The 23,416-nt window shown below is 39.0% G+C and overlaps 1 protein-coding gene across 1 annotated transcript in view; it reads right to left on the bottom strand.

Moving 5' to 3' along the window:
* The window catches only part of CNTNAP5 (contactin associated protein like 5), a 273,515-nt gene that overhangs the window by 175,618 nt on the left and 74,481 nt on the right, over positions 1-23,416 (bottom strand). The window contains exon 3 of the mRNA XM_031057766.1: positions 20,659-20,852. Within this exon, the coding sequence (XP_030913626.1) occupies positions 20,659-20,852 (194 nt within the window). The remainder of the gene's footprint in view (positions 1-20,658; positions 20,853-23,416) is intronic.

Here is a 23,416-nt window from a genome sequence, read left to right as displayed (position 1 = left end):
GGAATCATTAGAGAAATTGATGAGGTCTGTTTGCTTTCCTTGCAGTCTCTGAGGACATATTATGTATATAAAGCATGGAGCTAACACTAAGTCTGCCACACAAAGATACTAGTTGAACAGATCTTGACCTTTCCTTCTATCTATGCAATAAAGATAAAGGTTATTACAGGAGTTCTACAAGAGCCCCTTATTACAATTATCTCACACTTAATATGAGAGTTAGTAAAATTGTAGCCATTTTTTCCCTTCTAGGCATCCCCATGCAGGGGAGAAAAAGCAAATAAATACAGCCCCTGAAGTCCCAGATCAAAATGCAAATACTAAGCAGACTCATTTAGCCCAGACAAATAGTTCTACTATTTCTTAACTTTCTGCTTGGCTTTGTAGCCTTGCTATTTGTATTTTTATATAGTTGTGTAGATGAATGCAATTATTAATAGATTTGTGAGTTTGATATGTACAGCTGAGTGTTCCCTACTGTGAATAACAAAATTACCAGTACAGTCTAGGGATTTGGGATTTTGCCCCTCTAATTTCCTCCCATCCATGACCTCACAACATCCTTGTAGTCTTCCTGAGTTGCCTGCCATTTTTCCAAATGGCATAAACTTTCCATTTTAACCTGAGTTACAGACAAAGAGAGAACATCAGCTGAAAACAGAGAAGGTGTATCACAATAATCAAACCACAGAACTGCTTGATGCCGTGTGGCGACAACACCAGCGATGTTCCCACTGCCACTTCCATCAAGGAAATGCCAGTCTACACCTCCTCTGAAGAAGACACCCCAGTCCTGGTCAAGGACATTCCTCCAGGTTGATCAAATATGGATGGAAATTTTATGTTCATATCCCAAGCAATGCAAACCTTTGACTGCTTCATAATGGAAAAAAAGAAAATATCTGCTGAGCGGAGAGTTCTGTGGGACAGAGAAAACGCCAAAGTGGCATATTTCTCTGGAGTAGCTACTATCAGAAGGCACACACTAGGCTGTGCTTAGAATGATATCAAATGATATCACTGATTTTTCTCAGCACTTTTACATGTTTGAATTACACATGTAGCTCAAGAATATGAGGTCAGCATTACAGTTTGTCCTGTGTGGCATTAAAGTATCAAGAGGAAGAAAACTCGATGTTCATGGGACAATTTTCTTACAAAGCCTTCTTGTTCTGCCATCTCTAACTGCTCTCCTCAGGGAAAATAAAATACATTTGTGGAATTATTTTCTAATATATTTTGTCAAGGACATTATCTACATTCTTATTTTTACTATCTGTGGGAAAAAACAAAATCATTCTATTTACATAAAATGCTGATGTGAGACAAGAGCTGGTTCCTGAAGCAAATCAAAATCTTGTAGCATGCCAGCAGTATATTTCACCATCGTAAATGTTATGCATGACTTTATAGTTTGCCACGCACACATCAGGCTGCAATAAGGAAAGGGCATCTTTGAAGTTACCAGTCATGACTGCTAATAGACTCTTTCCACAGAAATTCCCACTGGAGTCTGAAAATGCAAATCCAGATGCTCTGCCTGGACTGCAGAACAAATGAGCCTCAGAGGCAGCCCCACTGCCCTGGCCTTTGTGCCCAGTCCTTTTTGAAGTGCCTGTGCCCCTCCAGGCCAATGCATCCAGATTTCCAGTGGCAACAAGCACAACGGGAAAGGTGTCAGGGAGGAAGATGGTGTGGCTCATTTGGGCTGGGAAAGGTCAGGGTGCACAGGGAAATGAGCTCTACCATCTCTCCAAAGTCCTTCATTTAGGGTGGCTGAAAAACCCTGGGAAATATCTTAGTCCATATCTCTCTTAAAAAAGAATCAAATACATCAGTTTCTTTAATCATGAAGGCCTAACCTGTTTTTAAGAAGAGTTTCCCTCCATTCCTTTAACAAAAAGCCAAGAGAAAAGAAAATTAAGATTTGTAAAACCATCCAGCCAAACTGTGATTAGACATACAGTGGTACCCAAGAGTAAATTATTCCACAAATAAACATTGAACTGTGCTTCTGTATTTGACTTCAGCTTTCTGTAAGTCTTCATGTAAGTCTTTTTTCTGTTTGTGGTCTGATTTCTCCAAGTTTGGTTCCTGTTCCTTTGTTACTGGTTAAGGACAGTAAGAGTTTACTGAGCTTTACAGTAATAATTCTTACACATCAGTTTAAAACAAAAGAATTTGTGTTACTTCAAATAATTGGAGGGAAAGTCAGTATTCCTGAAAATGCAACATAATACTTTTGAAAAAAATAATGATACACTGTAAAGTGCACATCAAAGATAAAGTAGCTAATTATCTTGAATAAAGATTTGGTGCACCATCAAATTACCACTGCAAAACATGACTTTCATAAATGTTATCTGGAGAAAGCTGGTAGGAAAGACCCTAAAAACAAGTTTCTAATGCAGAGTGAAAAAAAAAAAATTGTACTTTCTGACTGTTGTTCTGTCTTGCTGGCTCTTGTTCTGCCAAGAGACAGCAATTTTCTCCGAGTCTGCAAACACTAGCATTTTAATAGCCCAGATGAGTAGTAACCTTTGACAGGTTTGGGCAGATAAGGTGGAATTAATGTCAAGTTCTTTCTGAAGGGATTTATTTACCCTCTGTTTTGTCATGGATATTAAAAGGTCAGATCCAGCTCTGATCGTGAGCTTCATTATATATCTCTTAATGCTTCCAGGCCACTTGGATCATGAAAACTAAGAAAAAAAATTTGCAGATAATGTGAATATTAATTGTGAGGGTATTTGATAGCCTCAAGAAGAGGAAACATCCCTCTTGGACACCTGGCAAGAATACATTATAAATCCAGACTTACATGAATCCAGGCTAAAAATTCAAGCAAACTTTGTGGGGTCATGCTGCAGTGATCACTTACACAGAAGAATATTAATTTGAAACTTGGTGATTAGCCAGCAGTGATGCAGGAAAGTTGAAGGTCATGGTTTTGGCCAAAAAGAATAGAAAAAACTAACAAAAAAAAAAAAAAAAAAAAGGCTCAAAAAAAGATAGGACAGAGATATTTTTGTACCAGTAGTAAATCTTGCCATGTTCATTTTCTAAAGTGAGTAATAAAGAATTATTGGTAATTCTGGATTCATAATTTATTAATAGCACTGCAGGACTACATGTTGAAAATTGATAAAGTATATTAATCAATACAGTAATGAATTTAAGTGGCAGCACATAACTTCAGATCCTCTCGACTGGGTATCCCTAATATTTTGTCAGCCCAACAAATGTTTTTCTTCTCCCTTTAATTTTCAATTAAAAAAAAAGACAAAAAGCCTCATCTACAGTGTTTGCAGCCCAAAAACATAAATCTCATTAAAGAACCATATTATCTATTTAAAAAGTTGAACAAATCTTTTTGCTCAGTTCCAAGAATTAAATATAGTAATACCACGATACAACAAACTTAATACCAAGATACAACAAACTTTTAAAGATTTTGTCAGTATTCATGCACACAACAGGATCCTTTGAGGCCAGGTACTTTTACCAGCCAACACTGCACTGTCCAGTGTACAGTTCCCTCCTTCCTGCAAGTCCTACCTCTTTGGCCAGGATGTTAAGGAATTCCTTTCCCTGACCAGCTGCCCAGGAGCCACTCTGGCAGTCCCACCCTCACGCCTGGGCTGGGACCGTGCCGCGTTCACAGCTGTGCACCCAACACGCAGCCAGACCAGGTTTCCCTAACAGACCTTGAGATAATTTCATCTTGATCTAATTACTAAATAACAGAATAGCTTGAGTTGGTGTCTCTGAGGGCAGACTCTGAACAAAGGGACCTCTGGACTTGTGTACCCTCACACTCTAAGGCAGGAAAGTCTGGGGGCTGTCGCCTCCTGGCCCCCAAAGCTCCATCTGCAACTGCTCACTGCACTGACCCCCGCACTGGACATGCTGCTCAGTGAGAACACTTGTCAGTGCCGTGCTAAAGGCAATCCAGGGGATGTCTCACTCCAGTACAAATGGTTTCCATGATGAGAACAGCTTAAAAAATTGGACAGCACTGCTGACAAAGTCACTAGGTGTCCCAGCTGATACTGGAGCAATTAAACCCCAAGCTGAAGAAAGCAAATTCTGGCTAACCTACGGCGTATTAAAACATGAATAGCATTATTCAGTATGTATTTCCAAAGAGGCCTTTAATGTTTTGCCCACTGGGTAGCAGGTCCAGAACTGCCTCCAACATTGCCAGAAAATTGCAGCACACAAGGACTAATGAACCCTGGAAATGACCCTTGGGATCACAGAATGAAGTCCAAGGTCACATATAATAGACACAAATAAAAGCCCTAGTTACAGCTTTTGTTTTGAGAACAGTAGTGGACCAGAATTTTCAGTTGTATCCTAAAGTCAAGAGAAAATGAAAAAACTCCTCTCTAGCTATGTGATTATGTTCTCTAAAAAAATGAGTATACAATGAGAATTAAGGTTGATGAAACCAAGACTTTTTTCACTTGGTTTTTATTCCTTCAATCTTGAGTTCATGGTGTTTCTTATAGGAATGGTACCAAGGTATTCCCTTTGCTACTTCTCAGAGTAAGTAGTGAACTATATTTTTTGCATGCACTACATTAATGTTTAGTAGCTAAGTGGCAACAAAACCTGTGCTATAAAAGTTAATAAAAACACTAAAACAAATAGTATGTAAGAAAATTACATCCAGCAAAGCTGGTAGAAGGACTAAATAATATAAGCAGCAAAACTACTACTACACTGAAGAAAAAAATTGGAAAATAAAGGTAAAAAGAAAGAAAGAAAGAGAGGTTCTATAGAAGGAATTCTACCAGTCTCTGTAAGCAGGGAAGATGACTCATTGATCTAAATAAACACTGAAATCTGCTGATCTCCATGCAAAGCAAATACCTTCATTGGGATAACCTTCACTGTGGCCCACAATAGCACCTATTTTAACACTTGCAAATTTTCTAGCTTTCTTTTTCATACATAGTTTAGCTTTTTACTGAATGAGCAACTGCAGAAGTACAGTACCTTGCCTCAAAGTATTCTGCTCATCCCTCTCAAAAAAAAATCAATATTTTATAAATATGGTTTTAATACATTTATTATTACCTTCCTGTTCTATCTGCTATTTCACTTATATGCAAGTTCAGGGAATTTTTTGCTAGCTCAGGTGTTTTGCCCAGTGTCACTGACCATCTCACACCTCGGCATGCCACAATGGCCCAAGAAATCTGTGTCTGCAGCAGATTTTTAAAGAAAAGGTCATGTCTACAATACTGAATGAGCCCCCAAACGCACACTGATTAAGCAGCCTTTGCTCCTCTCTTGCCCCTGACTGTCAGCCCTGCTAATTAGTAAAACCAAGCCTCTAAGCTCCAACACCTAATATCTTCTTCCCTTCCTTTTTCTGGGAAGGGCAAGGCAAGGAGTGACAGCTGGTATGTGAGATAAAAAACAACAAGCAAACAAAAGAAACGCCTTTTGTTCCCCTACAAATACTTCTAAACGCTCTGATTTAACATCTATAAAGGCAGTACCTCTGAAGCACCACAGAGGAAAAGAACAAGTGACAGCTCAAGTTTGATTGAGTGCCAAGTCAACTTGCACAAAGTTACTCCAAAGTTTTGCAGTGAGCCCTGAAATCCAAGATGTTGAAGGACACAGCTGCAGCTCCCTCTGTGTAGAGACTGACAGAGGCAACCATTTGTGCCGCTTAGCAAAACGTGGATGCGTTTGCTCAGACAGCAAGCGACTGAGTGGGTTTAACAAGCAGGATAATAGCTCAGGGTGTCATTTTGATCTGAATACATAATTAAAGGGGATCAAGAAAAGGCTCAGGTTTAGAAGTGGCCTTGAATATCTGCAGCCTAATTAGGATTGATTTTGCCAATCACTGCTCAGAACATGACTCTTCTGCTTGCATTTGTTTCCAGTAAAACATGTCAGCTGCCTAGAAATCAGCATAGCTTCCACGGGCACTGCCCACCTAGAAAAAGGTGTGGGTTCAAACCTGGCCTATGATGCTTAGATACAAATCCTATGGGCTGCTATCTTTTAGCTTTAGATTGCTCACGACAAGTGCAATCAATAAGGCTTGTTAGCCTGAGGCTCAGAAGGGCTGCAGTTGTTTTTTCATCTTAGCCTGTACGTGTAATATGATAGGGCAGTGAGGGGGCACAGATGAAGTGGCTTGTTATTTATGACAATATCAATCAATGAACTCTATTGCTAAATGAATTAAGTAGCATTGCAATAACTGGTTTTTCTGCTGCAACTTTGGTTTTTAAAAATTGCACAGAAGAGTGATATTGATCTGCCTAAGTCTACTGCCATATTATTTCAGTTCTTTTGCAGTGGAACAGAGTCCCTTCTACCACTGCCGAAAAATTTATGTAACCATAAAACTAGATTCATCCAAAGACTCACAAAGGATTTGAGCAGATTTAAGCCTTTGAAATTTAAAGCTGGGATCCTAAACCTCTCACAAAAACATGTGGTTAACCTAGGAGATTGACCATTGGACACAAAGGTTCCCCAGTTTCCTGCAGCCCTGTTTCTCTGTATACCAGTCAGATATTTTGCTGCTGCTTCTGCTAATGTTCTACCTCCTGAAGGTGGACCTACTAAACAGGCAGTGGTCCCTAATGCCAGCAGTGTCCTTGATGTCATTACAAATGGAAATAGATGGGAAAGAATACAAGATAACGAGAAACAGACACCTTGGGAAAGAAACACCTGTGCTCATTTGGAAGCGAAGGACTCGAGTTCAGCTCTGCATCTCATCCGAAGGAAGGCTCACCATGGAGCCATCATTTCTCTCATTATTTGCCACTAAGAGAAGAGTCATTTCATTCTGGCTCACTGGGCCAGAAGATCAGAAAACCACAGGGAACCTGAATGTGTCTCTGGGCCCCAACCACTCACCTTATTGTGGGAATACCTCAGAAAATGAAGCATTTGGTGTTGATCAGCTGTGCTTTCGTCCCCGAGGGAGGTCCAAGGCATGTCAAGACCTAGAAGAATGACTCAAGGTAGCAAGAAGTATATGGCTACACAGAGATAAATGCTGCAATTTCAGCTTGTAACCATCTATTAAGAATGTGGAAAAAGTTCAGTCTATTTGCCAAATCTGAATTACAGTGACCCCATTTAAATAGCTGTGTGCTTGGAAGCTCGCAGGTATAATTGGGCCAGGAAGGCAGTGATTAGCATGTGACAAAGAAAGATGTCTAATTGCATGATTTAAGACAAATTGATAACAGACAGGCCACAGCTCACTCACTGTCTATGGCTGCTAGACATGTAGGACTGCCTGCACTGCTCCTTCATCTGTGACATTTTGTTTATCACTCTGCCCGCTGCTACCCAGACAAATAAACCCTCTGGGACCATTTGATGCTGTATTAGGTTTTGTGCTTGAATGCATAAGGGTCCCTAGAAGGCAGCAAAAGGATTCTAGTTACTTTGTTATCTTACAGACAAGCAGCATCAAAATTGATATTCAGTTTTACATGGAATTCTGGGATTCTGGGATAATATCCAGGAATTTAGCTGTGTACCTAGACATCCTTGAGTTACTCATTAGCATGCCTCTTTCTTTTCACTTCAAAGTCAATGGCATTTGTAGTTTTGGTAGGGTTTTTTGGTTGTTTTTTTTTTTTTTTTTTTTTGAAGGGTAGAAGACTTGGGACGAAATATTTTCTGGCTACAGAGCGGTCAAAAACACAGTCAAGAATAAAATGGTTTCATAAGTAACAAGGGTTTTGGAGGCCATGAAATCTGATTATTTCCTTGAATGACAATATTAGGATGGAGACAACCAGGTAAAGGCTTTGACGGGCATGAAAGCAAACACAAAGCCTGAATTCCCCTACTTCAATCTAATTTGACCACTGAACATCCAGCAGATAAAATGCAGACAAAATGTAGAAAAGGTGTGTTTTGAAGTGTGAATCAGCTAATTTTTGATACCCACTGAAAGTATCTCCAAAAAGGAGACATAGATGGCTTCCATGTGAGGGTTTAATTACTGTTAATTTTTTGGTTTTATTTTTTTTGGTTGCTTTCTTTTAAAACCTGGAAGAACAAAAAAGTATTGCAATCAATAATGAAGATTCTGTTAGTGTAGATCAGACTTTGATTTGGTGTATGCAGCTAAAGGAAATTTGCTTCCTTCCACTTCCCTTTTACAACCAACTGTATGAAGTAAAAGTCTGGAGTAATTCCAAGGGACTAAACCAATTATGATAAATAGCTAAATTTGTGAATATGTAGAATCAACTGATCATTGCATAATTACTTATACTCCCAAGGCTATGGTAAAAACGTGGCAGCAGAATCATCGTTATTTTCGTCACAGTAATTATAAATCATCATCGTTGCATTCTTGCAGATATGGCTGGATGAATGCCACCTGAAACTCTGCATTCCCTCTGTGCCTCAGATTTGCTTCTCCACTGTGAAGCTTCTCCAGACATATACACACAATGGCTCTGCATGTTTGACAATAACTCTTCAAACCAGCCTTAAATATCTGTGAGTCTTTAATTTCATAAGAATATTCCTTGCAGATCACCATCTCTGTTAACCTTTATAGTGATGTATGCATAACCACATGCACATATTTCTCAGGCTGGAATAGCACACATATTTTACAGGGCTATAACCAAATAATGTCCATGGACATAAACCAGTGTCCATAAACATTGATACCATTATAAGCCTTCAAATACTAAGGCTAAGCACTAAATGCTGACCTCCAGCTTGGCAGAAGGAAAGAAAGAAAGAAGCAAAGTTAGGTGAAGGACAGTGTGAAATAAAGGTCTTATTTCATGGCAATGTGCTGCTGCTGCAGTTTGTTTTAAAAATCAGACTGCAGATATGCATTTGCTTCTAATGACTCTGGCCATCCACAAAAACGTAGGCAAGAAGAAAGCCCCTCAAGATGAACAAATTGGCAGAGAAACAGTTTTCCAGGGAAGAAAAAAAAAGGAGAATCAGAGCAAATAAGACAACTTAGTAAGTAACTTTCAGGTTCAGCAAGTAATTCCAAAGCCCCTATTCTACAATACCTTATGCTGAGCAACTAATTACAGGTGTGGGATGAAATCCTGGCACCACTGGAAGTTTTATTACAGAGTTATGTAGAATCAACATTTCAGATTTCCTCATTTCTAAATTGCTATGCTTCATGGCTCATTCTGTAAATGTAAATGCATGAGTTAAGTGCCCATATGTTTGCCAGATCACGGGCTAAAACCTTCATTCAGATGAGTAGTTACTTGTACCTGAATAACCTCACAGATTTTAGAAAGCACTGTTCAAAGTCAGTTACTATTTGCTTTAAGTAGAGGTAACAGGAAGTGTCCCACTAAAAAGGAGGTATTAAGAACTTCCAGAATCTCTATAACTGTCTTTAGATCCTTTTCCCCTTGATAATTTCCACTGAGAAATTAAACATGCCTCTGAATTCTATAAATAAAGGCTATCTAGGTTAATCTCTGCTATCCTCTTCACTATAATACATACTCCAGTTGGAGAAGCAACCAAAACAAATGCAATCTACTGTGGCCCAGTCTAGTGGGAGAGAAGAGTAGTTAAGGGAAAAAGTAAAACGAGAGAAGAAAAAAAGAAAAAAGAGGGAAAATGACATTAAGGATAAGGCATTAAATGCTTTTTTCATTCCTGCAGTACTCAAAACTCCCCTTCTCATGTGAGGAAATTCAGCCAACGCATCTAGAAGCTACTAGACATGACCTCCAAGGCCATCAGTGTCGCAGACATCTTTTTGTGAAAATCCTTTTCTTGGGATTTTTTCTTCCTGAGAAGCTGACAGGCATCAAGAACAAAATATAAAACAATGGTTACCTGCTGCTGCGGAATGCAAGAGGTCCATCTGTGATTGGTCTCATCAGCTTGTTTGTAATTAATGGCCAATCACAGCAGAGCTGACTCAGACAGAAAGTCTGAGGCAGCTGCCTTTGTTATCATTCTTGTCTTTTCTATTCTTAGCTTAGCTAGCCTGAGATGAAACTTTTCCTTCTATTCTTTTTAGTATAGTTTTAATGTAATGTATATCATAAAATAATAAATCAAGCCTTCTGAACATAGAGTCAACATTCTCGTCTCTTCCTTCAACATAAGACCCCTGTGACCACCGTCACACATCAGATTTCAAAGAGTCAGTTTCTTAAAGGGTGACTATCTTTCCCTTTTTTTCTGTGCATATTTTCATGAGTCCCACAGGTTCTGCAGATAGTAAGATAGCAGAGCACATCAGAATGTTTTCTCCTTGCTATAGTATCTACACTTGAGATGTGCTGCCAACAAGGAGTTGCTACCTGTAAATGTGTCAATCATGAGCTACGTGACTGCTATACAAATCACAACTGCTTGAAATTTTTGAAATCTTTCTACAGGGATAGCCCTGGCTTTGGCTGACTGAACTTTGTTATGGTTTGTTGGGTGTAATTTGTCAATACTAAGTGCTCTCTACAAAATTCAGCTGCACACTTCAGGTGTCTGCACTGACGTAATAAGAAACTTGGGTTCTAACTCTGGGATCTAACTCTGTTTTAGACATTACAAAACTGTTCTCAACACTAAAACCAAGAGTTTTGATCTCCCTTGCAGAGGAAACAAAACCAAGAAAAGGCTGCACATTTCAGTCTACTAATCTCAAACCTTCTTCAGCATAAATCACTCATGGATTTGGTAGTCTGCTTGTGAATTTGCAACAAATAAGCAGAAGTTAGAAAGTGTAGATATTAGAGAGTGCTTATGAAGGATCACATATTGGATGTACATAAAAGCCTGAATACATACATCTGGAACACAAATTAAAAGCAAGGAAAACTACCCATTGTGAAGACACATAATGAACAAAGTGACAGATGCTTGAACAATGATTCCACTGCAAAACAATGTAGAAGCCATGATGTGGAAATCTCTCCTAAATCTCTATAGAATAGGTTTTTTCCAGAGACTGCTTTATGGGAACAATACCAATGTCTCTTCCTCGGAGACAAAGTCTTTTCCCTGAAGTACTGTGTGATGCAAGGCAGTATTTGTAAGGTACCCTTCAAGAGCATGATCCTTAGTATCTGATCTCCAGACTAAAATCTATCTCTATTAATTTACTGAGTAACAGATCACAGAAGGCTTCTCGGGAGACATGTTTTCAGTATTTTTCCTTTCCTTCTCCTATTTAACTTTTTTTTAACTGAAGCCTAAATGAGAAAGCATCTGCTGAGCATATGGAATTTACAAGTATTACCATTAATGTATACTGCTAACATTAAGATTTTTCCACCAGGCACACACATATTCTAACTGGGATACAAACACTCTTGCTCTGAAGGACTCAGCAAGGAGAGAGGAGTAACTGTGGACAGCTCTGTAGTGCAGCATGAGCATTTGTGCCCAGGGGAAAACAGAGGTTTGGGTCTGACATAGAGGATGTAAAACACACTCTAGATGTTTAAAAAGTCCCCCTGTGTCAGCAAACTGTATAATAGAAATATAAAATCTGGATCCAGAACACAGACTGCAGTTTTCTTTGGATACAAGTAAACTCCTGCCCTGCAATCTTAAGAATCTCAATTTTCCCCCAAAGCACCCAGAGAAAAGATTTGAAAGCATCAGCCAAAATTGGCTATCATGCCAGTGCCAAAAGGACCTGCACCTCTTGGATCCATGGGGATTTATGGAAGGAGAGTGAATAGAATTGCTACTCATTGCCAGAATTGCTATAGTCTTTAAAGCAGTTCCCAAGCAAAAGAGGTAAAGCTCTTTTGGATCAGCTTTCCTAAATTAACTAGGACCAGTTTGGATGCTTTCTTGACTGTCTATCAAGACAAAGACTCTCCTGAGGCAACCATGACATGGATTTTAAAATGGTAAGCCTAATTTCCAAATGGAACTTATTGAAAATGAAATCATCATTTTTGCAAGCTGAACCTAAACTTGAAGTACTCCAAGGCAAATTTCTTCCCTACAAATCCTCCACAAAGTCTAGCAAACCTCATCTCAAGACAGCTAGAATCTTCTCCAGAGATTTGTCCATTCTTATCACTCATATGGGAGTCTCCATATTCAAAATTAAAATGTGGCTCACATTTAGTTTCTCTGAGCACAACAGCTGACTAGTTTTTATTTGAGTCAAATTTCATCTCTCCTTCAAGCTGTAAAGGTGTCTATATATGGAACCACTCATCATTTTCCAGAACTGCATTTGTACCCTCAACTCTCAATATAGAAGAATACTTATTCCCCGAAGGGTAAAAGTCCTTCAAGTACTGCTGTGTCAGGATTTACTCTTTACTTTGGTTTGCTGAAGTTTATTTTCATGTTTGATTACTAACCCCACAAATGTTAACCAACTCCTGTAGACCAGGTGTAGGCAGCTCCCCAAAAGTGTCAGAAATACATAAAAAAAAATCAGTTACATTAAATTTCAAAGGAATCTGGATAGGCCTATTCATTCCACAGATAAATTTTGTTCTTACTTATTTGTACCTCAAGGGATTTTCTAAGGACTTCTATCTTTCCCTATTTCTTGAGAAACAGCTTTAGGAGTAAAAAGTACAATTGGTATAATAACCTTCAAGATTAATGATTATAGAAGTGTTTTAAAAGTTCTCATGTACTAAAATTTGGGAGTCACTGAAAGATGTAAAATATGCACTACACATCTGCAAAGGCAATATATTAAAAGAGGTCCTTCATAACAAGAACAATAATTGAGTTTTTTTTTAAATAGCACTATTTTCACTAATTGTTCTTTGTTTTTTAACTAGGGAAAAGATCTAATAAAATATATTAAATATTTATATTTTTTCTATAATAAACATTAGAGAAACACTGTTTCCACACTTGGAATATCCCAGTACAGGCATAGGCAGTTAAAAAATAATAAATCTCATGAAGCTAATTTCTTAATGACAATGAAAACAAATAATTTTAAAGTTCTTTATGCAAGATAAAAAGTCCCCTCTTCACCCTAAAAAAATAAATCCACATTAGCTGAAATGACTAGGGGTTTGGGAGGAAGGAATTCTGCAAAGATCATCTTTCCAGCAGTGTAAGGATGATGTCACTACAGAATTTCTTGGTTTACATAAAAGCAAGAAAATATTACTTATCAGATAATTCTAATTGTGTGACTACACTTTTCTTTTTTTAATATGTAACAAGGTCACCTTAGCTTACACAACAGTTAAGGAAAAAAAAAAGCAAAAAAAAGGCATTGGCACCTGAGTTCATTCAAGGAAGAACATTTCATTTGGCGATCCCTGATGGGAAAGGGCCCCAGGGACAGCAGCAGGCTCCCAATCAGACCATAAAGGAGCAATGCAGCAGAATTTCCACACGACCAAATAGCCTAAGAAAATTAAAGTTTTAATAAATCAGGGTCCTCCCCATAAATCATCTGGACCTATCTATTTTTCCATCTTCCCATTCCTGCACTGCTACTATGCAAAGATCCAATCTTAGAGCTGAAAAAAAGTTTCCATGAAAACAACACCTTTTCAAGAAAGTACCTCAGAAACAGTTTGTGGGGGCCACTCTGCAGCTGATTGGTCTAACAGCAGGAAACACTGAGTACATTAACCCAAGGTGGAATACAAATCTGCTAACCAAGGAGAAAAGAAGAGGATGAGCAGAAATTAAAGACCCTTGGTTTCTGCTGCTGCTGACTGCAGATGTAATGAAACTGTTCTTTATTCCATCTTAGATACTGAAGCTCTGGTCACTGACTGTAGCTCTCTACCTCTCCATCTAATTGAGTCTCCTCTCATCTCCTTTCCTCTCCTTTCTGCTCTTTCCAATCAGTTTGCAAGTGTGTCTCATCACTAAACCGGGTGTCTACATAAGATCACACGCCTCTGCCAGTCCTGGCGGGGTTTGCAATGGTTTGTTCATTGCTTGCCTCTCTCTCTCATGTACCATTTTCACTAGCCACAAGCAATAGGTTTCTACTTCTCTGCTCATGAGCTTCTCACTACAGGATTACCCAGCATTTAGAAAGGGCTCAGAGCAAAATCAGTACAATCTTGTAACAGCTACTGAAGACCTGAACACTACAATTCAAACCAGTTTATTTATTTGGATTAATCTAATCTAAGAGTGAATCAGTAGAAGTGAAGTGACACACTTTTTAACAGCAGGAAATTTGTCTTATTTTACAGTATATAACAGCACAATAAGAGTACTCTTGTTAGTTGGTTCCCCACAAAAGAATTGGTTTTTCAGATAGCTAGAGCCACTCATTTGTTCCAAAAATGTACCAAACAACTGCAAAGAAACTCACTGAGCTCTGTAGGCATATGGATTACATAACTATTTGTTCCATATTTATTCAGAATTTTTAAAGGCGCATATTTAAGCCTTCAAATGCCATGGAAAATAATTTGCAAACAAAAATAATGAAACTTGGTCTACTGATATACAAGAGTTGCTGGCCAAACTCCACCATCTAAGAGGAAATTTCCCCTATTTTCCACATTCACCATCCTAGCATGCCACAAACAAGATTTTCTATCTTAGTAGATGCCTGGAGGGGAAACAACAGCTTTCTGGCTGTGGCAGACAAAACTGCTGGAGATGATTGGAAGACACTTATGTTTTGGGACCAGACATCACCAACCAGAGCAATGCCAACCACTCTTCCCATTCCAATCCATTAGGGCCAACCCTATGGAGTCACACCCTCTAGCTGCTAGCACAAAAGTAGCAGAGACAAGATAATTGAGATTATCCAGGATGTAAGAATAAGAAATTAGAGAACATTTCTCAGCCTTCCTGTGTGAAATGGTTACAGAAAACATGCATTTCAGGAAATTTGCAAAGGCATAAGACTGGGAAGCCAGTAACAGCACAAACTGTCAATAACCATGTTTCTTGCAATTTTTTCTGGGTCAGAGTGAATTGCTGCCAAACACCATGCACAGAGAATTCCTGAGGACACTGCTGATGGGTAGCATGCTAATATCAGCATGAAATTATCTAGACTCCACCTTAATATCACTTTACAGTTAACCAACAATAAAAGCACATTGTAAGGTCACAGAATTCATACAAAATTCAGTTAGCTTAAGGCTAACTCCAGCATCTCAACAGTAAAGGGTTATTTGAAATATAAGTATATCCATTTTATTCAGAAATAAATCCATACAGAGTGCACTTGACAAAAACAGATATACTGACAGTTTGAATTATCCTTCCAACAGAAGAACTGCCCTGGCAATACCAAGAAAGACAGATTTCCTGAGAATGTGCTCAGAAGGCCACATTTGCAGCCAGCTCAGTGGGTAAAACCAGAATTAGAAGCAAATTAGTAACATCCAAACAGCATCTCAGAATCAGGCAGTCTTAAATCTGAACAGTCCTAATTACAACAAAGGGATAATGGTTGCCTCTTCAAAATCTGTAATAACATAGCAATGAAAACTTCTGGAAAACCTTGCTTCCCTGCAGCAAGAATGAATTACTTTCTTCATTCCTACTTGAAAGTAGCAATTGGCTTTTTGTTTCTTCTTTTTCTTTCCTTAGAGCAAAGGTGGGAAAGGAAATAATCCATAGATACTTACCACTTAACACTTATTTGACTGGCAATAATTACTGTGCATAAAGGAGTTTAAATATATCTTAATACTAGTATAGCAGGAAGCATTATAACAAGACATGCAAAAACTCATTCTCTAACCCAAGCAAACAATGTGGGACTTCTCATTGCTACATGTGGAAATTTGCTCTGGTCTTGCTTGGAGGGTGTTAGGACTAGGAGCTAAAAGATGCTTTAGAATAAATTAGCACAATTATAAATCTGACAAGAAGATTAATATTCTAACTATGTTCACAATAATTAACTCACCAAAACAGTTCCAGAGTCATTATCCAGCTAGGGTGGAATGGGAAAGTTTACAGCGCCCCTGTAGATTTATAAGCCAATTAAGGGTGACCCTCCTCTAGACTTCATTAGAAAAGCCTCTGGTTCAGCAAAAGCTCACACATGCAAGTAAGAAGTTTCCCAGTGAAAGGGAATGCAAGGGATCTTTATCACCTCTATTAAAACACTTTTCCTGCTCCCCTGGAAAATACACATTCCTAATGCATCCTCAGCCTCCTGCCAACTCTCCAGGCCTCGCACAGCATCCTCACACCTGAGAGAAGCACAACACCACCGGGGCACTGCTGCAGGAGGGGAGCTCTGCTTTATTCCCTCCATGGCCAAGGGGTCATCGGTCAACATTAGAGGAGCACTTCAGATCTTCTGATGCAGCTCTGGGGTTAGAGCTCACAGCCCCTCTCCCACCCAGAGCCATCTTCTGCCTTCCATGCGCAGTGGACAGCAGATTTATCAGAACGTTCACCAACCAAATCAGCTGATACCAGCTGGCCATTGCTAACCAGCTCACTCCTCAGTGCATGGGACTGCACGGAGTGTGAACTATCTCTGTGCCATCTCTGTCATTTTCCCTCTTCATTGCCTCTCTGCACAGATTCATTGTTCCAATATAAAAGCCTTCTCTGCCACTGTCAGAGGAGTCTGCCTTTATCTCCAATTCCACAAGCTCTCCTTCTCCTTTCAAAACTCTGTATAAAGAACATCTCTTTTCTCCTTTTGTTGCATGCATCTATGCCTGTTTCATCCCTTCCTTTGTGCCTTCCTGCATAATTGTGTTTTTCAGCTTTGTAAAGTATTTTTCAATATAGATAGCATAAAAATTGCAATCTAAAATGAAATAGCATTATATCACAACCCACACTTTTTTTCCCAGTAAAATACACAATTTGGACTGACTCAAGCTGTGATGTGTATGCAGGTAAAGCAAATGCTGAATTATTCAACACTTAAAAACACTGAAAAATCATTTACTTGTTACAAGCAATAAGATTTATGTTTTATGTCTCCCAATCAATAGCTAGTGTGTCCACACATAGCTGATTTATCCATATTGAAAATATAATTATAAGTCTAGTTTGCTCTGAACCAGAGAGTCCTTTTGTAACAAGATTATTTAAATACAAATGGGGTTGGAAAATTGGTTTTAAATGGCTAATCTGTCTTGTCTTCAACTCCAGCTGCAGAATTTACTAACATCATAAACACAGGCTGAGTGAAAACTTAAAAGGTTTTCTGATTCTCCCTGCGATCTGTCTATGCAGTCCTCATTAACAGCAAAGTTGATGGGAGCTGTATGCAAGCTGGGAGAAGAGCATAATAAGCCTTGTAATCTCTATAAAGAGAAAGGGACTTTTACTGGTGATATGTCATATATGCTGGTGTGCAAACATCTGTCTTATTGGCAGCCCAATAAAGAATTTATGCGCCCAGGTCCTCTGGTGCACTGCAGAACATCTCTGCCATATGGGTGGACCAAACTTATACCCACAACAACTCCTCAGAGCATCAAAACACTTGCAATAGGGACCATCAGACATTCTTGGGATCATTAAGAAAAGTTTCATCTGGACAGATTTACTTGGGGATTATTGAAGGCCCTGCTGCCTTCCTGCTGTTCCCACCACATGTGGTCAATGGCCCCGTGATATGCAGCAGGGAAAGGCTGGGCCAGTACATGCTCCTCCAAGAGAGCCCTGCAGTGTCACCAACTGGGAATACACCATGGCTTTCTCTCTGAGTCATGTACATAGGCTGGGAGAATGGGAGAAAATGCAGATCAAATCTGACTTGGCTTGAGTACAAATTAAGGATTGGTAACTTGCCACCTCACCCTGATAGAGGAAACTACTGCCTTAAATCCCTCTTTGACAGACCATCCTACCCACCCCTCAAAAAAAAAAAGAACCAAAAAAACGGAAAATGCTGTGTTTAACTGCTAATTTTCTTCATACCAGTGTAATTGGTATGGGGGTCTGGTTTGGGGGTTTGGGTTTGTGCTGGAAACAGTCTTGATAATTGAGGGATGTTTCTATTCGTGCTGAGCAAAAAACATCACTGAACCAAAGCCAGCACAGATAGAGATTCCCAAGTCTGGAACTCCCACACTTGTGACAGATTGGTACAGTGTACACTACCACAGATTGTAACAGTGGAGGCTACCCTGGGGGGCTGCTTTCCCAGCCCTGTGAAATGGTCCACTACCTTAAGTCAAGGGCAAGGGTTCTTTCCTAGGGGTGTGCAATGCAGAACTTCCCTTACAGCTATTCAAGGGCCAGATGTTCAGGACAAGCACCATGTTGTGCTTGTCCTCATTTCATCCAAGGGTCTGAAAAAACCTTTAACATTCAGCTGGACAGCACACTTCTATGTTTCTTCTTAGTTAGAAAAAACTCTAAGGAAAGCATAACTGCCAATAAAAGAGGAACACTGCATAATTTGAAATTATAATTCTATACATGCTTCTGAAAGCCTCTTTGGCTTTCCTCTTTGTGCTCTGAATGGCTCTCTAGACCTAATTTAATTCAGTGAAGAAAATCCAAAAGTGCCAGGGAAAAAGAATCAACTTCTTCTTTAGTTAGAATAAAAATTGTATGGAAAGAATTCTTGATCTTCATTAATTCCATGGGTAGGCATACAAGCTCCTAAGTGTTAATGAGACTTGCCAGTTCAGGTGGACTAAAGTGTCTAATGAAATGTCCAATGAGCCCACTTTGGATTTACATTATCAGATATTTCCTCCAGGAAAGTTTGGTGAAGCATCCTAACAAACCCTTCAAACCCTCTGGGAACAATGAGCAAATGGTTCTTCTGGACTGGAATTACATTACTGGCTCACTTGGTCAGTGTGACTCCTAGAAACTAAGGTAATGGGAAAATTATCCAAATCCTTTGTTTCCTTTTCCACACTGAAAGTCTATTTCATTTTTCCTCAATTATATAGAAAATTATGCTCTGTAGACTGTGGTGGTTTCCATCAGAAACACATACAAAAATTATCTCTCCAGAAAACAAGGATCCAAGTCTGCTGAGGCTTTGGAAGTTGTGCCAGTTTCTGCCCTGAATCAACTTCGTGCCTGATCACTCTAGTAAAACAAGAGAGCCCAAGTTGCTCATAAATCCTAATTCACTGTTAAATGCCTGCTAGGCTTGTTCTTATTCTCATGTGCAATATTAGGTGCCAGATAAGAAACTCATAAATTGAATCCTTAGGGCATTAAGATTTGCTGTGGTAAATTCTATTTGTTGTCTTTTCAAGTTTCCCTTTAAGAAGAAAAATTTATAAAAGAAAAGGTGTTTCCAAAAAGAAAAGGACTGCAAATTTTGACATGTAATAAAAAATTAATTTGTCCTAATACAAAATTTTAACAAGCCACATAATATTTTCAGGCAAAGAAGCACTTAACTGTGAAAATTTCTCAGTATTTCAGATTCCCAGGGGTGGAAGTCAAGAGACAGATTAAATGATCACTATATTCAGTCCAAATTCCTCTGCTTTTAAATATATATATATATATAAAAAAATTCTATACGTACAATATATACCTATATATACACACACATATATATAATACATATACATATTTTATATTTATTTATTTATATATATATATATGTAAGTATCAGAGCAAAGACAGCCTAACATAACATTTTAAGTGACAGGTGAAGCACTTGACAACTTTTATGACCACCTTAGGACCAAAGTTGCTTTTCTAAGGGAAGAAAGATTTCATTAGCTTTCCCTGAATCAAGCCATGATAAAGCAAAGTGATGATACAATGGATTTTAGATACACAGAAGTTCACCTCCCTGTACATGCATCTCCAATGCCACCACACACTTGGGGAAAAATTAAGCAGCTCTTCTCCCCTCTTCCTGCTGTACTCTAGCTCCCATCACTCACATGTTCTAGAAGCAAAATCTGCTTTTGTGACACAGCATTTAATCAAAGTATTAACCAAAGAAAAATATAAGTGTACTTGGTTACACTTAACATACTCCCCTTTATTTTCGTGAAGAATCTGTTTCTTTTAACACCACAGATTTTCATGCCACCAGGGCTATTGATGCACAGAACTACACCACATAGCATGGGGAGAATCCCACAATTTTTTACCCATTCACTAACAACTGACATTTGCTGTACAAAAGGAAGGCTTGTAAACTTTTCCATCCAGACTTGTGGTGCCACTGCTGCCCCCATGCACTCCTACCAACAGCACCTGGCACAGCCACACACTGAACCTGTGACACAGCAATGGTCAAGTCTGCATTAAAGTATTAGAAAAAGCCTTGATCACTTTTAGTGTGTCTCCTAAATCATCCCACAACCCATGCTGCAGCTCCAGCCTTCTCCAGCTGAGGAGCAATTTACCACCCATCTTCCTCAGCATGATCTCTCTTGTTATGGCCAAACACGTTTAAAGCATAGAATTAATTTTCATCTTTCCTGGAGGAAGCACGGAGGTGATTAGCCCCATTTACCCTGGTGTTCCTGAATCAGAGCCAACCAGGCACAAAAGCACACAGGTCATTTTAAGTGCCCTGATCATCCTCATAGTCTGAAAAGCAATGTACTCCTGAGGGCCTAAACTTGTATTACACAGACAGTCGGTGACATGACCCATTTAGATCAAACACCCCGTGGAGTCGCTCAGGTCTGCTCTCTCACCACTGCAGCGCTCCTTGGATGTGAAACCAGAGTTGCTTCTCCAAATGCCCAAATGAGCCTGAGCCAGAGAGCTCTGGGAGCAAAGGCCCTGCCAGTTCAGACCTACCCAGACGGCGTCGTCCTGTCTGTACTGCCTCCAGTTGCGGCCGGTGTCGCTGAACATGAGCGCGTAGCCGGTCACCCAGTCCGAGCTGCCGTACCTGCCCTGCGTGGCCACCGCCACGATCTCCACTCTGTCTCCCAGATCCACCTGCAGCCACTGCTGCTCGTTGGACTCCGGGGGGGCCCAGCCACCAGCTCCTGAAAGATTGGATGAGGGGAAATTTGAAGAAAAAGGGCACACAAAAAAAAAAAAAAAAAATGTGCTTGATAAAGAACTGTTAAATTATTTCAGGTTGTCACAGAGGAGTCTACTTGAGCATGTGGCTGTTTTTTCATATTTTAGTATTAGGAAATACACTACATGAGGTGTGCTTCCATCAGGTTATCTCCATTAAAGCTCATGAGGAATTTTGAATTTCTAAGACATTTAAAAGAAATGTATTATTTTTCAGCCGTACAAACATCAAGCCGGTCACCCAGTCCGAGCTGCCGTACCTGCCCTGCGTGGCCACCGCCACGATCTCCACTCTGTCTCCCAGATCCACCTGCAGCCACTGCTGCTCGTTGGACTCCAGCGGGGACCAGCCACCAGCTCCTGAAAGATTGGATGAGGAGAATTTAGATGACAATGGCAGCACAAAAAAAAAAAAAAAAAATGGGCTTGAAAAAAAAACTATAAAACTTCAGGTTGTCACAGAGGAGTCTACTTGAGCATGTGGCTGTTTTTTCATATTTTAGTATTAGGAAATACACTACATGAGGTGTGCTTCCATCAGGTTATCTCCATTAACCTAAAGCTCATGAGGAATTTTGAATTTCTAAGACATTTAAAAGAAATGTATTATTTTTCAGCCGTACAAACATCAATGAGGTTGGCACACAAAAAAAAAAACCCTGAAAAATCATATCTATTCCCTCCTTGCAGTTCTGGGAATGTGAACTTTTAACTTGTAGTTTGCTTTCATATTTTGTTTTTTGCTGTGTTGTGAAAGAAATGCAAAATGTTAGTTATTTTTATTTGAGCCCTATTAAGTATTGGAAAAAATTGTTTAATTACAGCTTATAAATGCATTTCAGATAATTTGTTGTAAAGCTAGAAACTATTTGATTGAACAACTAAAAGGACTACTTTCACACTGGAAAGCAGGCTGTCTCTTACATGAGCTTGTAATTCATATTTGTCCTTTAAAAGTAAAGATTTGCACTATCCCTTGAATTCTTTCATGGGTTAAACAGGCTTGTGGTAACACCAAGCCAATGAAACAGAACTTAAACCACTGCTTGCATTTTACCACTTTGCTCACTATAATAAATGGAAGATTATGATTTAAAAGAAAACCATTCCAGACTGGAATATATTATTTTATGGTCTCCTGCTTTCTTTTACACCCTAAAATTACAGGCTATGTTTATTTTCCTTTAACTTGTTTCTCCTTGCACACATTTATTCTCTGCATACACCCGGTGTTCCATTCAGCCTCACCAATAAGCAAACAATGCAGCTAGGAAGAACACAAGCCATCAACCAAGTATCCAAGACAGCAAATTTTGAGGCTGCCGCTGCTTCTGCAACCCAACACTTTTTTGTTTTGTCATTACTAATGAAGTATGGAAAAGCACTCCAGTATGACTACAGTGAACACAATCACATTGGGAATAAAACAGAACATATCTGTCTCAAAGTTGCTGCATGAAAAGTTTATTGAAGTGAATAGAGTTGAAAGATTAATAAATGTGGTTTCTGACAATGAACTGAATTTCAAAAACTCAGCACTTGACGGACATTTTTTTTTTCCTGGATAGTACTGTACTTTCCAAGTCACAAATTAAATCCCTTTGTCTAAGAGTAGGTGTTAGAATTGCCATGATTTACAATTTATTAATATAGGATTTATCTGAACTCCTGAAACAGAACCATATCTATTCCATACCTGTATTGTTCCTGCTCCCCTGGATGACTCAGCCTCCATTCTTCTACAAGAACTCTCCAGGGAAAAGTTTGCAACCAAAACAACATATACTGCTTCTTAGTGCCATGATTTACCCTCTTCAATCACAACAGAAGTCTTCATCACCACTGATTATTTTACCTGCCTTAAACAGAATACTCTGTCCTATGAGCACGCCATGAAACACCTAATGAGAATACTAGGAATTTCATCACTGATTTCTTCTTCGACTACTTTATAGCTCTTTTAACTCCATACCTATATATAGCTTATATAATACCTCCTCTTAAAAGTCCTAAAAGCTTAACTCCCACACCACCAATTTTTATTTTGATTTTTTAAGTGCCATATAGAAAGTATGTTGTCTGCCTTTAAGGTACAAACTACAGAGCTGTATTCAAAGACAACAAACTACAGATTTCTCCTACACACAACTGTGACTATTGCACACGGGAACCAAGGGCGAGCTTCCTTTGGATTGTAATATCCAGTATCTAAAATAGACTCTGAACACAGTAGTTGTTGCCTTTTTTTTTTCTCAGTTTTATTCTAGGAACTGATAGAAAAATCTGCTTCAGAAGTTCTGGCAAAGTTGTTCCATTCATGACTCAAAAGAGCCTATTCTAGATGTTTACAGCACATATTAAAAGAAAGTTGGCATTTTCATCTTTCCTTCATTCAACACAGAAAATGACAACTAGATGTAAGAAAATAGCATATAATAAAAATATTTGGTGAGTTTTCCATTAAAAACACAAAAGCTTTGCTTTCTATGTTCTAGTTTATACAAAAATTCTTAAGCCAAGCCTGCTA

This window comes from Geospiza fortis, unplaced genomic scaffold, assembly GCF_000277835.1.
Source record: "Geospiza fortis unplaced genomic scaffold, GeoFor_1.0 scaffold112, whole genome shotgun sequence".
In the NCBI taxonomy this organism is placed as follows: domain Eukaryota; kingdom Metazoa; phylum Chordata; class Aves; order Passeriformes; family Thraupidae; genus Geospiza; species Geospiza fortis.
Note: the sequence above shows the minus strand (reverse complement) of the source record. Positions and strands in the feature narration are given on the sequence as shown.